At 31.3% G+C, this 17,292-nt stretch overlaps 2 protein-coding genes across 3 annotated transcripts; one reads left to right on the top strand and one right to left on the bottom strand.

Moving 5' to 3' along the window:
• The first annotated feature begins 538 nt into the window (after positions 1-538).
• LOC127068999 (sphingosine kinase 2-like) lies at positions 539-16,245 on the top strand. 2 transcript variants are annotated; one of them, XM_051005549.1, is made up of 7 exons: positions 539-1,960; positions 13,625-13,976; positions 14,755-15,126; positions 15,229-15,479; positions 15,565-15,663; positions 15,755-15,894; positions 15,965-16,245. In XM_051005549.1, exons 1-7 carry the CDS (start codon positions 1,423-1,425, stop codon positions 16,151-16,153), a joined length of 1,941 nt encoding a protein of 646 aa, XP_050861506.1. In that variant the 5' UTR covers positions 539-1,422; the 3' UTR covers positions 16,154-16,245. The 2 variants fall into 2 exon arrangements, with proteins under 2 accessions (XP_050861506.1, XP_050861505.1); XM_051005548.1 differs by lacking the exon at positions 539-1,960 and adding an exon at positions 7,307-9,156.
• On the bottom strand, positions 5,814-7,181 carry LOC127069007 (60S ribosomal protein L18). The gene is made up of 4 exons (XM_051005571.1): positions 7,128-7,181; positions 6,902-6,988; positions 6,262-6,468; positions 5,814-6,154 (listed from the first exon to the last, which is right to left on the bottom strand). The coding sequence occupies exons 1-4, from the start codon at positions 7,128-7,130 to the stop codon at positions 5,885-5,887; spliced, it is 567 nt and encodes a 188-aa protein (XP_050861528.1). The 5' UTR covers positions 7,131-7,181; the 3' UTR covers positions 5,814-5,884.
• Positions 16,246-17,292: the final 1,047 nt, after the last annotated feature.

Below are 17,292 nucleotides of genomic sequence, written 5' to 3'. Positions count from 1 at the left end.
TATAGAGGGCGCTCAATGCTTTTAAAATTATGATTTACCTATATATTTTAATGATATGATTCAAGCATTTAAATAAAATAATCGAACATGCCGAAAAGAAATTATAGTATATTATGTTATTGCAAAGTAATCCAAAGAAATAATGAAGCGAAATCTTTTATAACAACTAAAATTTGTAAAATATGAAATAAAGGAAACTATATTATCGATCGTAAATAAAATCAAATCACATCAGTACACTTTACAGGAAAGTTGCTAAACTGTAAGACTTGAATCATACAACTCCTTATCTTTTGAAAAATTAAAAAGAATTAGTAAAAATTAAGGAGAAGAATAATCTATCTAGGCTTTTTCGGAAAACAAAGCCGAAATATAAGGAAAAAGCAAAAAAAAAAAAAATAAAGCATTTAGAAAAATATGAAAATATATTGCAATCATCTTAGATAAGAATAAAGAAGGTTTTGATCAATGCCGTAAGGTGACGCTGCATGTGACCTTAAAGTGATACAAAGGATTATGGAGATAGTCTGAGCCGAGCTCAGTTAGTGGTCGGACTTTCGGAAGTTTGTATCTAAGAGTAAAAACCGAAACGAAAGGATAAGAGGTACATTGCTCTTTTGAATACCGTAATGGATACTATTTTGGCATAAAATTGATACGAAAGGAAAGTGATAGTGAGGTTATCGCAAAAAAAGTATTGTACGTATCGGTCACTGTCGACCAATTTACGAAGATTTGATCAAAGCAAAACGTCATCAATTAAATCCACTTTCGCGGTACGAGAACACAGTGGTTGTTTTTCGCAGAAGAGGACGGTACTTGTTCACGTTCTTCTCTTGCAATTAATGGAAAAGAGGACACATGTTTGAAGAAGAATAAGAGAACTAACTATAAATTCTCTTTCGCGTACACGTGCTTCCTTGATACTTAAAAATTCGATCGCATAATTCGCGCTTCCATCTCCATATCCCCTTCTCCCACTCCTCCGACTCTCTCTGACTACAATGTTGCGTTCAACGCGTCCAATATCGTAATCCGCAACTGCAGTAGCAGGAGCAGCAGCAGTACGGACGACGTTCGTTGTCGTTTAAAGAAAAACAAGAATGGTTCTACCCGTGAATTCAAGTTAATAATCTCGAGCTAAGCGTGTATGAACTAACAGGAAGGAGGAAAAACAAGGAATAGAAGGATAATACAATGACGCGTATGAATTTCTCAAGGAGAATTTTGTTTGTTTAATCTATTTCGCGATCTATACGAAGAAAATCATTGCGGAAGAAGAAAGAATAACATGAGTGGTACGTGTCTCTCGGTTACCCTTCAAACACGTTGAAGAAAGGAAAGAGGAAAAGAAGTCTTATCTCGATCGTACATACGCGCACACACATATACACATTTGTACACATATGCTGTAGTCTCGAGATGGATGAAGACAATCAGGTGACTTCGAGTTCCGTACTCGAGGAGATCTTCTACGCGACATCGAAGAAAAACACCTATTATAAAGTGAAGCTTACGGAAAAAGGGTTGAGCTTGCAAAAAGACACTAATGGCTCGACGAAGATCGAAACGATTCCGTTAAATGATATCATCGGGTGCAGGTGCATGAGATCTAAGCGAAGAAATGCAGTTGGAAGTTGCGCCTGCCGTCCAGGTGCCTCGAGAATGCAACTTAAACTGGTCGAGTCTATGGATGCTTTCCAGACATCCTATGACGAGTATGATACTTCTGCTTATCTTTATATATACGCGTATACCTTGAAAAAGGTGCGAATGAAAGGAATACGTAGACGCGAGAGAACAACGATTACCCTCAGATTTCGAAGTTTTGACAAGTATGAAGATAATCTAAGGGAGGCAAGTAGGTGGCGATTGGCGATAAAGTGTCTAGTGACGAAGCTACCAGTCCCAAAAAATCTCATGAGTCCAAGTCATGGAAATCTGGATGCTTTACTCGGTGGTAAGTGTTTTTCACTTCTTTTCTTTTTTTCTTCCTTTCTTTCTTCCTTCCACCCACTTAGCGCTATTTCTACATTATTTTTGTTTTGTAAACTTGTATATCTTTCACACATATTTTAATAATAAAATTTATATAACTTTCTTTTATGATCTTTTTTAAGAAACAAAAGCGAATTCCATCTTGAGAATTGTAAAATTGGTTATGTAATGGACCAATCGCCGACTTTATTTTCTTTACATTTCTTTATTTAAATCAATTTCATTCTCGCGCTTATTTTCTAATTGATGGATTCAATATTTCAAGAAAAAAAATAAAACGTTGCTTATCTTCTAGATATACGATTGGAAGTTAGTAACGTTTTATTGTTTTTTGCTAATTCTTATTTCTTTTGACGCGTCAACGATGAGATCGAGCAATTAATTGATCGAAAAATATTTTGCGGAACGCGATCTTACGTATGTGATCGAATACGGTCAGTAGCGAATTTAATCCTTAAGGGACCTGTGGTATTTAAAATTTTTGAGGACCCATTAAAATAAATCAGTTGTGTGCAGCATATATTTTCTCTCTATAACTGTTCGTGCGAACGATGAAATGAGAAGTACGCAGCCCAAATTTGATTATAATCGCGAGTATAAAAATAAGAATTATATACCGGACACTAGATATTAAATTGAATTAATTATAAATAATATAAATTTTTATTGTCATGTGGGCGTCCCCTGTTTTACGAGTCCCGAAGCGACTGCGTCTATCGCTTCTTCATGAATCCACCATTGAATACAATTGCTATCGGGAAGACTCGACAGTAAGATATTTAATAAACTTTGAAATTATATGGAATAAGAAATTGTCTTAATTACGATATACGAAATCCTGTATGAAATATAATAAATAAATATCCGTCGAAATTTCATAACCATGGATTACTAATAAACGCAACAGTTCTTTACATTTCGCAAGTAATATAACTCATATTCTTTTTATTTCTTTATTTGATTTAACACGACGTTTTTGTTCCTCTTATTTATCATTAATTCCCTCTTAATGCTAATATTTTCTTTCATCTATTTATTTCATTATTATCGTTTAATTGAATTTCGTTATACAACAACCGTTTATAATGGTTATTATATTTGTACAAATATTCAGTTTTTGTTAATCCATTTGTATTGATAGATAATCAAAAAATATAGTAATGATTAGACAATCTCCTATCAAACATCGTGCTTTTTTATCGAAGATATTCTTAACGTCAAAATTTAAATAGCATTTGAAGTATTTTCTGATTTTAATCTTGGTTACGTAGTGTGAGGGAGAGGGAGGGGAAAGAGAGAAAGAAAGAGAGAGAGAGAGACGAAATTAAAAAAAAATTATTTCATAAATAATCGTTAATCGATTGTTGAATATCGATTCGAAAAAAATCGCGATGTTGAAAAAATAATTCTTTATTTTCATCGCGAAGTGTCCATAAACACATGAATATGAAAATATTGAGAATTTTTTTCATAAGAACCTCGCAATAAAATATTTCCTGGAATCGTGATACCGCGGGAATATATCTTTCGTGAAAATATTCATATTTTCCAGATTTCAGTGCTCCTTAAAGAGTCTTAGGAAGCAACCCGCCAAGTTCATTGTTTTTTGAAGTTCTCGAATGTTTATGGCCCTATTGGCATCGTTTTTCTCTCTTGTAGGACTTTTCATATAGTCGAGAAGCTCGACAATTAATGACCCTGTTGATATCAAATTGACGTAAGAGCCAAATTAAAAGATTGATTAGCTAAAAGCAATGAGAGAGAAAGAATGTCTATAATAGAGAAAGGAAGGGAGTGTATGGATGAGGAAATGAGTGGGTGAGAGACACACACAGAGAGAGAGAGAGAGAGAGAGAGAGAGAGAGGAGAGAAAAGAGAGATTATGCGAATACGATTAGGCAGTATAAATTTTTATTTTTTTCATTGAGTGTATTATTACGGTAAAGTTCTGATAATTTATTGACAAACGTATATATTATACGTATATATTATATGTATATTTTATTTAATGAAACCGATTATAACGTCAATTCGTCCTTTATTTTTTTATGCCGTTGCATGCATATATGAATAAACCGACTACGATATACATATGTATATAAATATATGTATATATATATATTGTGGGCATATGCGTTGCGACATAAAATTCCTGTAATCCATCTACTTCTGCATATCGTAATTGTACAAAAACGTGTCAAGAAAAGAAAGAAGTCATAGAAGTCAAACTGTGTGTACATATTAAATACTTAAAAAAAAAAAGGTCTTTTTCTTTTTTCCTTCCTCTTTTTTTTTTGCGAGAGCACATTAAGCATGATAATGATTGATGTTACAAATTTGCATAAGACAACCTTTTCAATTTAATACATTCTATGAAAATACATATTTTGTTTCGCTATGTGATTTCAGTTTTCTATTCCTTTTTTCTTTCTTCCCCTCTCTCTTTTTCTCTCAATCTATTTTCGTTTATGTTCGTTTTCGTTAGAGCAGCGTTATATCTTCCGAAGGACAACTTGTAATAAGCATACATTAATGGCATAATCAAAATTACTTAATGCAAGTATTTCTAGCTTTTACATAGACAACTCGATAGAAATTAACATTTGACACACTACAGAGTAAAATACATTATATATACTAGCATTTTTTAATGAATATACAAATGTATTTTTTGCATTTCAGTTTCCATTTATACGAGTCCATCTATGTCGAATACCACGATCATTTTAATGTAGTAGCATTGTATACTTACGTATGCATATTATCGATCAAATTTCTAAGAATTTTTGTCGCATCATTCAGTCTAGTGAGATTACATCTTATATACATAAATACATACCTAATTCTTTCCTTTGACCTATATCAAACTTTTTACGTTAAATGGCTATATAAGATCATTTTCAGAAAGGAAATTGTTTAAAGGTGTCTTCTTTTTCGTTAAATCATGTCTCATAAAATTTCAGAAAAAAAATGAAGATTATTGTTAAAAATAAGTTTAATGCAATCATTCTTTTTCTTTTTTTTCTCTCGTATCATAGCAGCTGTTAGTTCAGTTTATATCATAAAAAACTGGCATAATTATAGAACCTACGTTCTCGCACAAATCTTTCTTCTTAAAAAAAATTATTTCGTGAATTTGACAAATATCAAAAAAACACTTATTTCCATCCGTTTCTTTTTTCTTTTATTCTTTTGTTTGTTTTTTTATCTTTAATTCCTTCTCCTTTTTAACTTCTATTCTATGTGAAATTCTATTAATAATTAAAAATCCATTTTTAAATACGTACCTAACGTATCTATAATATAATTTAGATATTAGTTTTAAATGAGCTTATTTTTAATTTATTTTTATATTCATGTAATTTATTATTATATAATACTATATATCATATAATAGAAAATTGTAAGGAAATATCAATAATTAACTATGGATAACAATAACAGGATTAATTAGAGATTCCAACGCGAGAATTTCATCATTGCATCGTGAATATTCCTTATGTATTTACGATGGCAAATCTCTATTAATTTCATAAAAAAGTCGGAACAAATAATTCGACAGAGTAAACGAAAGAAACTCGAGAGATGGATTCAATAGGACTCGTTTTGATTTTGATTATTTATTTGTGATACAGTAAAAAATATTGACCTTCGATAACAAGAATACCATGATTAAAATTTCATGAAAAACCGATTTTTTTTCTGGAGATGTTTTTTTAAAGAAAAAGAAAATAAGATGATGACGAATAAAATATAAATTATTCGTTTGTCACTTTACAAAAAACTTCTTTACACACAAAAAAAAATACAAAATATCAAATGCGCGATATTTAATATATTTTCCATGAATTTAATGGTACAATAAATGAGGACATACATCAAGAATTTATTTCTTATAACCGCAGCTACGCCTACGGCCTCTAGCTCTCTCGAACTTCCGTCCTTTTGAAAGTACTAATGGTTTAGTATGCGAATGTGGAACACCTGGTGCTGGTCCAAAGTGTTTCACAGCTTCACGTGCATTGCGTCGACCTTGCATTAAAACTGTCTTCTTCCCAGTGGGGGAACGAAGAGCCAGTTGATCAAAAGTAATGATTTCACCACCAGCTTTCAAAATGCGGCCTCTAGCCTTTTCAGTAATACGTAGTGCACAAACCTGAGATGTGGAATTAATATACCTCATTAATTAAATGCTATGCTATGGCAAACACAAGTTGTGTTTTGACAAGGAGACAAGGATTTTATGTATCGTAAACAACTTGCCGTTAATTTTGGAACTTCAAAAATTCTAGCATCATCTGTAACGGTTCCAACGATTACCGCGATGCAGTTTTCACGCCCGGTCTTCTTCATAAATCTGACAATACGGGCTAAAGAAATTGGAGGGCGATGAATCTTGCTCATAAACAGACGTTTCAAGATAATTTGGTTAAATTTTGCATTCGTTCTACGTGCCAAGAACCGATAGAGCTAAAACATCACAGAAAAACACGTTTAAAAAAAATCTTGACAATCACAAATTTCTTTAATTTGGTACAAACACATCGTATGATTATGTATTCTGTATCTATGTATCAACTAATATAATTGCCTTTTCTTTTTCCCGAAAAGACAGAATAGGAAAGTTGATCAATTTTTATAGCGAACGTACAAAATTGAATTAGTCTACATTTGCAAAGACTAACACAGAGTGCTGCTCGCTATATTGGATAAAACCTTGGGGAGAAAAACAACTTGTCTGATAAATAATGCCTGATAACATGTTACTTTTGGATTAACCTCAATATAAAACATAACCTAACTTATAAAAATGCAATGTAGGCGTTTCACAAAGTACATTTTTTGTTCAGAAATTTAATGGAACATACTGAGAAGATACGTCTTAACAAGTAAAATAACTTACTTTTACAAGAAGTCGTAAGTAAACATCTTGTGATTTCGGCTCCGTACGTCGGACCTTTCTATCGTGTTTGTGGTTAATATCGATACCCTAAAATAAAAATAGTAGTCGTTGAAATAAGCTAACACATTCTTCATCTATGCAAAAATTATATTTTGTTTCCATCGTTGCACAAATGAGACATTTTGTTTGATTTCACAAGGACAACGAAATTCACACATTGTCTTACCATTTTGACAAACCGGAAAAGAAACTACCTAGCCCGGACACAACACAACGAACGTGAAAGAACAGAAGATATAGAGGGCGCTCAATGCTTTTATAATTATGATTTACCTGTACATTTTAATGATACGATTCAAGCATTTAAATAAAATAACCGAACATGCAGAATAGACATTTTCATATATTATTTTATTACAAATTAATCCAAAGAAAGAATGAAGCGGAATCATTTATAACAACTAAAATATGAAATAAAGGAAACTATATTATCGACCACAAATAAAATCAAATCACTTCGATGGACTTTATAGGAAAGATGCTAAACCGTAAGATTTGAATTATACAATTCGTTATCTGTTGAAAAATTAAGAAGAATTAGCAAAAATTTAAAAAAAGAATAATCTACCTAGGCTTCTTCGAAACATAAAGCGAAAATATAAGGAAAAAGCGACAAAAACAAGGTATTTAGAAAAATATGAGGAGATATAGGTATCATCTTAGACAAGACTAAAGAAGGTTTTGATCAATGCCGTAAGGTGACGCTGCAAGTGACCTTATAGTGATACAAACGATTATGGGGATAGTCTGGGCCGAGCTCAGTTAGTGGTTGGACGTTCGAATGTTTGTATCTAAGAGTAAAAACCAAAACGAAAGAATAAGAGGTGCATTGCTCTTTCGAATAACGTAATGCGTACTATTTTGGCATAAAATTGATACGAAAGGAAAGTGATAGTGAGGTTATCGCAAAAAAAGTATTGTACGTATCGGTCACTGTCGACCAATTTACAAAGATTTGATCAAAGCAAAACGTCACCAGTTAAATGCACTTTCGCGGTACGAGAACAAGGTGGTAGTTTCACGCAGAAGAGGACGGTACTTGTTCACGTTCTTCTCTTGCAATTAACGGAAAATAGGACAGATGTTTGAAGAAGAATAAGAGGACAACTAACTATAGATTCTCTTTCGCGTACACGTGCTTCCTTCGACACTTAAAAACTCGATCGCATAATTCGCGCTTCCATCTCCATATCCCCTTCTCCCACTTCTCCGACTCTCTCTGACTCTCTCTGACTACGATTGTCGCGTTCAACTCGTCCAATATCGTGATCCGCAGCTGCAGTAGCAGGAACAGCAGCAGTACGGACGACGTTCGTTGTCGTTCAAAGAAAGTCAAGAATGGTTCTACCCGTGAATTCAAGTTAATAATCTTGAGCTAAGCGTGTATGAACTAACAGGAAGGAGGAAAAACAAGGAATAGAAGGATAATACAATGACGCGTATGAATTTCTCAAGGAGAATTTTGTTTGCTTAATCTATTTCGCGATCTGTACGAAGAAAATCATTGCGGAAGAAGGAAGAATAACATGAGTGGAACGTGTCTCTCGGTTACCCTTCAAACACGTTGAAGAAAGGAAAGAGGAAAAGAAGTCTTATCTCGATCATACATACGCGCACACACATATACACATTTGTACACATATGCTGTAGTCTCGAGATGGATGAAGACAATCAGGTGACTTCGAGTTCCGTACTCGAGGAGACCTTCTACGTGACATCGAAGAAAAACACCTATTACAAAGTGAAGCTTACGGAAAAAGGGTTGAGCTTGCAAAAAGACAGTAATGGCTCGACGAAGATCGAAACGATTCCGTTAAATGATATCATCGGGTGCAGGTGCATGAGATCTAAGCGAAGGAGCGCAGCTGGAAGTTGCGCCTGCCGCCCAGGTGCCTCGAGAATGCAGCTTAAACTGGTCGAGTCTATGGATGCTTTTCAGACATCCTATGACGAGTATGATACTTCTGCTTATCTTTATATATACGCGTATACCTTGAAAAAGGTGCGAATGAAAGGAATACGTAGACGCGAGAGAACCACGATTACCCTCAGATTTCGTAGTTTTGACAAGTATGAAGATAATCTAAGGGAGGCTAGTAGGTGGCGATTGGCGATAAAGTGTCTAGTGACGAAGCTACCAGTCCCAAAAAATCTCATGAGTCCAAGTCATGGAAATCTGGATGCTTTGCTGGGCGGTAAGCGTTTTTCATTTGTTTTCTCGTTTTCTTTCTTCCTTCTTTCCTTCCTGCCTTCCATGCATTTACTGCTTTTTCTACATTATTTTTGTTTTCACACGTATTTTATTAATAAAATTTATATAGCTCTCTTTTATGATCTTTTTTAAGAAGCAAAATCGAATTCCATCTTGAAAATTGTAATATTGGTTATGTAATGAGTCAATTGTTTTCTTTATTTTCTTTACTCTTTTCGTTCAAAACAATTTCATTCTCGCGCTTATTTTCTGATTGGTGGATTCATCCTTTTTGAAGACAAAAAATAAAACATTGTTTACTTTCTAAATATACGATTGGAATTTAGTAACGTTTTATTGTCTTATGCTAATTCTTATTTCTTTTGACGCGTCAACGATGAGATCGAGCAATTAATTGATCGAAAAATATTTTGCTGAACGCGATCGTACGTATGTGATCGAATACGGTCAGTAGCGGATTGAACCTTTAAGGGGCCTGAGGTATTACAAATTTGTCGGGACATTAAAATAAATCAGTTATCTATAATACATATTTTCTCGCAGTAATTCTTCATGCAAACGAAGAAATGAAAGATACAAAGTCTAAAATTTTATTATAATCGCGAAGATGAAAATAAAAATTATATATCAGACACCAGTTATTAAATTAAATCAATTGTAATTAATATAAATTTATCTTGTCATGTGGGCGTCCCTTGTCTGACCAGTTCCTAAGCGACTACGTCTTTCGTTTCTGCATAAATCCGCCAATGAATATAATTGCAGCTGTGTAGACTGGACAGGGAGACATCTATTATAGTCTGAAATTATATGCAATAAAAAATTGTTTTTATTACGATATACGAAATCTGTACGAAATATAATAAGTTGAATATCTTTTGAAATTTCTTAACAGTAGCATGGATTACTAGTAAACGCAACAGTTCTTTACATTTCGAAAGTAATAACACTGATGTTCTTTTTATTTCTTTTCTTGATTTACCACAATTTTTTTGTATCTTTTATTCGCCATTAATTCCCAATTATTTTGTATCTTTTATTCGCCATTAATGCAAATAATTTTCTGCATCTATTTATTTCGTCATTATCATTTAATTGAATTTCGTTATATAAGAACCGTTTATAATGGTTATTATATTTGTACAAATATTCAGTTTTTGTTAATCCATTTGTATTCATAGATAATGAAAAAATATGATAATGATTGTACAATCTCCTATCAAGGATCTTGCTCTTTTATCGAAGACGTACGTGATGTTAAAATTTAAATAACATTATAAGTGTTTTCTGATATTAATCTCGGTTGCATAAAGGGAGAGCAAGAGAGAGAGAGAGAGAGAGAGAGAGAGAGAGAGAGAGAGAAGAAACTAGATTTTGAATTAAATATATATCAACTATTCTATAAATAATTAATTGTATTTCATAGACACACAAATATAAAAACAGAGGAAATTTTTCGTGAAAATCTGGCGATAAAGTATTTTTTGGCATCGTGGTAGGCTTCGTGAAAGAATCGTATAAAGCGGACCGTCAAGTTCATTGTTTTTGGAACTTCTCTAATTTTATGGCTGTATTGTTGGCATCCTCCTTTCGTGTAAAACTTTTCATGTAGTCGACAAGTAATGATCCTGTTGATATCGAATTGACGTAAGAGCCAAATTAAAAGATCGATTAACAAAAAGGGATGAGAGAGACAGAATGAAAGAGTGAGAGGGTGACAGTATCGGTGATATAGGGCGAAGAGGTAGGGGAAGTGTGTGTACGATAGTAAAAGACAGATATAGGATGTATATGATGGAGGGAGAATGAGAGAGAAAGAGATCATGAAGCGATTAAGCAGCACTGATTTTTTAGATTTTTTTCATGGAATATGTTATTACTAAGTAAAGTTCTAATAATTTATTGACAGACGTTTATATTATACACATATATTTTAGTTTATTTAATGAGAAACGATTATAACGTCAATCCGTCCATTATGTTATATTTTTTTTTCCCGATGACGTGCATGAATATGCGAATACACCGATTACAACATATGTATGTATATAAATATAGATGTATATATACATTATGGATATATATTTCGATATAAAATTTCTGCAAATTCATCTATTTCCGCATATCTCGTGATTGTACAAGAACATGTCAAAAAAAGAAAAAAGTCATAGAAGTTAAACTATTAGTATTCATAAAAAGTCTCTTTTCTTGTTTTTCTTTTTCTTACTTTTTTTTACGTATTACCTGTGCATTAATCATGTCAATGACTAACATTAAAAATTTGCATAAGACAACTTTTCAATTTAATACGTTTGGCGAAAATACATATTTTATTTCGCTTTATGATTTTGGTTTTTATTCCTTTTTTTCTTTTTTCTCCCCCTTTCTCTCTTTTTCTCAATCTATTTGCGTTTATATTCGTTTTCGTTACAGCAGCGATAAAAATGCGTTATACCTCCCGAACGACAATTTTTAACGAGCATGCATTAACGGTGTAATCAAGGTTACGTAATGCAGGCGTTTATACCTTTTACGTAGGCGACTCGATAAAAATTAACGTTCGGCACACTACGCAGTAAAGTATATTGTACATACTAGCATTTTTTGATGAATATACAAATGTATTTTTTGCATTTCAGTTTCCATTTATATGGGCCATTTATGTCGAATATCATACGACCATTTTAACGTAATAGCATTGTATACATCATGTGCACATGATTGATCTAATTTCTGAGAATTTTTGTCGTAACATTCAGTCATTAAGATTACGCTTATACATACATACATACATACATACATACATACATACATACATACATACATACATACATATGTACACACATCTCGTTCTTTTCTTTGCTATATCTGATTTCATACGTTAAATGACTATATAGATTCATTTCCGCAAAGGAAATTGCTTCGAGATATCGTATAAAGGAGTCTTCTTTTTCGTTATAAATGATGTCCCATGAAATGTCAGGAAAACGAAATAATGATTATTGTTGCAAAAAAGTTTAATGGCATCGTTCTTTCCCTCTTTTTCTCTTTCATATCAATGACAATGTTAATTCAGTTTGAATTCTAAATAAAACGTCTTAATTATGGAACCTATGTCCTTGCTTCTTTCTTTTTAAAAAAGAATAATCCCTTAACAATTGTTTTGTGGATTTGTTAAATATTAAAAGATCGCATACTTATTTCCATCGATTTAGTTTTTCTTTTATTTTGTTATTTGTTTGTTTTTTATTTTTAACTTTTCTCATGTTGCACATAATATTATATTTATAACAAAATAATAGTTTTCAAATGCATACGTAACATGTATCTTAGATGTCAATTTTAACTGGACTTATTTTTAATTTATAACCATATAATTTATAAATTATATCGTATAATTTACAAATATAATTTTATAATTTTTTATCATATTATTGAAGAAAAATGCAAAGAAGTATTGAGTCACAACAAATATAATTGAAGACTTGATCGAGCGCGAGGTCTTATCGTTACATCGTAAACACTTCTTATGTATTGATGACATTGATCTCTATTAATTTTATAAATTAGTTAGAAAATATATTCCGATAGAAGAAGTGAGAGAGAGAGACTCGAGACGGATTTTGTAGGATCCGTGTTGGTTTGTATTATTTATATGTGATATAGTAAAAAATATTGACCTTCGATAGCATGATTATCACATTTAAAATCTTATTGAAATGTTAATTTTTTTTGTAGAAATGTTTTATCTCAAGAGAAAAGAAGTAAAATGAGAACGGTCGAAGTATGAATTATTCATTTGTCGTCATTGTGGACTTTCGACTATATAATATACATACATAGACAACTAAGAAAGATGCTGCATTTTTAAAATAAACTTGTTTGGCTTATTTATTTATCGAGCTTATTGCTTAAATATGTTCTATCGAGTTATTATCTTAAAATGAGTAGTTGAAACTATAACTATTGTTTATTTCTCCCTGTTTATCTCTCCCTGCTCCTTTCCTCTCTCTTCTGTCATGGTTATACTTATTTAACATTTCGGTGATCGTTTATTTTTTTTGGACATAATGCGTGCGTGAAATTTGAATTTATAACGTGCGCATATTTATAATTGATTTTTTACTAGTGGTGTTGACTTTTTGTCATTTTCTTGAAAGAAGACGTGTCTAATTACTTTACAATATCCTTTAATCTATCTGGTACATATAATAATATTTCCAGGTAAAAAACAAGACTTTTATCTTAACAGAGAGAAAGAGGGAGAGAGAGCAAAGTCCGCATTTTTGTAATGCGAGTATAGAATACCAGCGTATTTGTCGATTTATTCATTGATCTCTTGTTCAGTAATAAGATCGTTAAAAGAGATAGTTGATAGATTAGATTAATTAACACGTGCGTGATAGGAATTCGAGTAAACAAAAGAATATGTGCAATTCTTTGTGTTACAGCATGCCCAGGCGAGAATCGAAAGCTTTTAGTTCTAATAAATCCAAAATCTGGCCCTGGAAGAGGCAGAGAAGTTTTTCAAAAAAGGATTCATCCTGTACTCTCCGAAGCTGAAAGACCGTACGACATTCACATCACAAAATGTTCGAATTATGCGCGTGAATTCGTCCGTACGAAGGATATTTATCAATGGAACGGTTTGCTAACAGTCGGCGGTGATGGGATTGTTTTTGAGGTTGTCAACGGCCTCTTCCAAAGACCTGATTGGGAGAAGGCACTCAATGAACTACCCCTCGGTGTTATACCCTGTGGTTCCGGTAACGGTCTGGCGAAATCTATTGCATACTCTAAACAGTAGGTTCTTCTCTCCTTCCACCGGAAACAACACTATCTATCTAACTGTTTCTTTCTTTTATCACATTTCACTTTATATTATTTAACGCGAGTCATAATATATCGAACCTGTTTCTTCTTTGTTTATCTATCCTTTTTCTTTTCCTCACCTTCACAATTATAGATTATCTCGCTTTAACGATTAATAAGGACAATTTATCGAACTCTTTTTCTTTTTTAAATAAAGAACATAACCATTTGACAATTACTATTGTTCTGGCAAATGTTAAATGAAGGAAAAGATAAATGTGTAATGTTCCGCGCGTTTTTTTTTCAACTTGTGCAGCTCTATATGCATAAGTCGAATTCTTAAGCATACACGTATTTCTACACTTGAGAGTGGCTTATCTCGGACCTTGAATTTGATATTCTAGTAATAGATAACAATCCGAATTGTAATAGCATTGTTTTCCCCTCATTGGTACTAAGATCTATTATATAACAATCATATTTCTCTTTGTGTCATCTATATAAACATTATAAATTATAGTATCAATATTATTTTTTATTGTCAAAAACTATTATATATATATATTTATTTATTTAAAATATATATATATAAAATTTTCTCTATTTTAAATTACCAATCAATACAACTACAATATGTTTAGAAATGTATTTTATAAATTATATTCAGAAATTAATTTATAAATCATATTTATTACTACATTTTATGATACTTTCACTCCTATATTTTATATATATAAGTGAATAATATATATATTTTTTTTATTTTCAGAGAACCATATGATTACAATCCTTTACTAGTTAGCGCCTTATCCGTAGTAAAATGTAAGAAGGCTCCTATGGATATTGTACGCATTGAAACACGAAGCAAAATATTGTTTTCATTCTTGTCAGTCGGATGGGGCTTACTCTCAGATATTGATATTGAAAGTGAGCGACTTCGTGCTATAGGTGGACAAAGATTCACTATTTGGAGTGTAGCACGTTTAATAGGACTAAGAACATATAAGGGAAAAATATCATATTTGCCTTGTGACAAAGTACTGCCTGTAGAAGTTGTTGGCAATGGTAAAGTTTGTCATACAGATTGTACAAGTGATGGAAAAATAACTCATTCTAGAAGTTATGGAGATGAATTAGATCGGTACTTTCTAATTTTCTATGTATTATAAATTATTGGAAATATACAATTTTCTATTTAATTTCAAAATATAAAGTTATATTTTATAATAAAAATATTCTACAGATATGGTAATATAGTTGAATCAAAAAGTTTCCACGATGCCTGTGACGATAATACTAACGAATTAGATTTACCTCTTAATGGTTATAGAGATGATGAAGTTATAACAGAAAATATAACTCTTGAAACTGAAATTGAAGGAAGACAAAGGTTAGACAGTTTCTATTCTGCGACCTCGGCAAAATCTACATACTTTAGTACTGGTTCTGTATCAAGTTATCATAGCATAGATGATGATGATATAAGAGAGCCTGGTATGTCATTTTTCATATTATATTATTATTTTATATGTCTTTTTAACTTATAAATAATTTAACTTATGAAAAACCACATCCATAGACGCGGAAAATATAACCACAAGTCAAGTTATGTATGGTCCATCGTCAACGCTTCCAGCTCTGACAGCACAATTACCTGATTCTTGGGTTCAAGATCAAGGTAAAAATATCTTATGCATTTTTATATCTTTTTAAATCTGATAAGAACTTTATATGAATAGATAATTGCATCTTCGTTTAATATGTTACAGGAGAATTTATAATGGTACATGCAGCTTATCAATCGCATTTAGGTCAAGATTATTTTTTCGCACCACGTGCAAAATTAGCGGATGGTATTATATGGCTTTTAATAGTTAAAGCTGGTATTACTAGAGCAAACTTATTACAGGTAAGCCTATAAATATGTTTTTATTATTTGCAATATTTTTTGTGATAAAATAAATTTTTTTATTTGTCAGTTCTTATTAGGTTTAAGTACTGGGACTCATGTAAACTGTTCTGGCGTTGATATGATACCTGTTAAGGCTTTTCGAATAGAACCAGCAGAAGGAGTAAGTGGTCATTTAACAGTGGATGGTGAAGAAGTTGATTATGGTCCATTACAAGCTGAAATATTTCCTTCATTAGCAACAGTAATGACACCTTGACAAGGGTAATTGTATTAGCAGAATCAATCAAATAGTACAATCTTAAAATTATAGACTAAAAGTTATAATAAAAAAATTTGTTATAAATCGCACACTATCATATCATTAATCAATAAGTATTTTCAAGTTTGCATATAATATAATATTTTAGTATTTTAAAATATAATCTATAATAATTTATTACTGTTAACATAATTTAAAACTATGTATTCCAATAATTTCACTGTATGGACTATGTGGATTTTCTATATTTTTTTTTTTTGTTTATTTTATAAATGTTCTTTCAGATTCATCTGATTTTTAATATAGATTTTCTATATAATATATATATACTAAGATTAACTTATATTTTACACTAAAACATATAGAATCAGTATTTAGATAATAACTTTAACAGATGGAATATTTTACGAAATGTTTTTCTTTTTAAACTATGAAAGAATATAGATATGTTATAATAGTAATATACAAAAAGATTTTTTAATTGATATTATCAAAATTATTCGCTTAATCACAATTTATCATAATGTATTCGATTATGCTAGCATATTGTACAATCTGTTATTGACAATTTTACAGGTGGAAATATTAAAAAGTTTGACATTGCTAGCATGCAAAATTTATTATGTATTATAAGAGAGAATTCTCTCAAGACCTGAAAGGTATATAAAAGCTAAAATTTTTCAAATTAAGTGATAGTAGTTTAAAAATTTGTACAGTAAAATAGTTACTAATGGCACAGAACGTTTGATATTTGTTGAAATCAATTATGTTATTTTCATATATATATATATATATTCTATAAATTCATCTTAAATCACTTTATTAATTAATTTTTTACTTTATTATTAATTTTTTTATCAGGCATATTAGAAGTTGTTGATGTCTATTTCTTTTTAGATAGGGATATACTGCTTTTACCAAATTATAATTGTTATTTTACTTATATATGTATTGCTCTCTATAATAGAGTCAAGAATTGTCATATATATATATATATAAAATCTAAAATTTTTTCTAAAAACCATAATGTATAAGAAAACTATAAGAACAACAATGGTAGTTAACTATTGTCTTTTTTTTTTAAATTCTATTGTGCTATTTACTTATTCCGTCTTTTTAGGATGATGTAATTTCAT

The sequence above is a fragment of the Vespula vulgaris genome, chromosome 14 (assembly GCF_905475345.1).
Source record: "Vespula vulgaris chromosome 14, iyVesVulg1.1, whole genome shotgun sequence".
In the NCBI taxonomy this organism is placed as follows: Eukaryota; Metazoa; Arthropoda; class Insecta; order Hymenoptera; family Vespidae; genus Vespula; species Vespula vulgaris.
The sequence above is the reverse complement of the archived record's forward strand: the minus strand, read 5'-3'. Positions and strand labels throughout refer to the sequence as shown.

Bases quoted from the DNA above. Each gene is read 5' to 3' on its own strand.
- LOC127068999 (XM_051005549.1), top strand. From the start codon at position 1,423: ATGGATGAAGACAATCAGGTGACTTCGAGTTCCGTACTCGAGGAGATC. The intron at 1,961-13,624 runs GTAAGTGTTTTT...TTTGTGTTACAG, and splicing joins TCTGGATGCTTTACTCGGTG to CATGCCCAGGCGAGAATCGA. The intron at 15,895-15,964 runs GTAAGCCTATAA...TTTATTTGTCAG, and splicing joins CTAGAGCAAACTTATTACAG to TTCTTATTAGGTTTAAGTAC.
- LOC127069007 (XM_051005571.1), bottom strand. The intron at 6,469-6,901 runs GTAAGTTATTTT...GTGATGTTTTAG, and splicing joins ACTTACGACTTCTTGTAAAA to CTCTATCGGTTCTTGGCACG. The intron at 6,155-6,261 runs GCAAGTTGTTTA...TCCACATCTCAG, and splicing joins TTGAAGTTCCAAAATTAACG to GTTTGTGCACTACGTATTAC.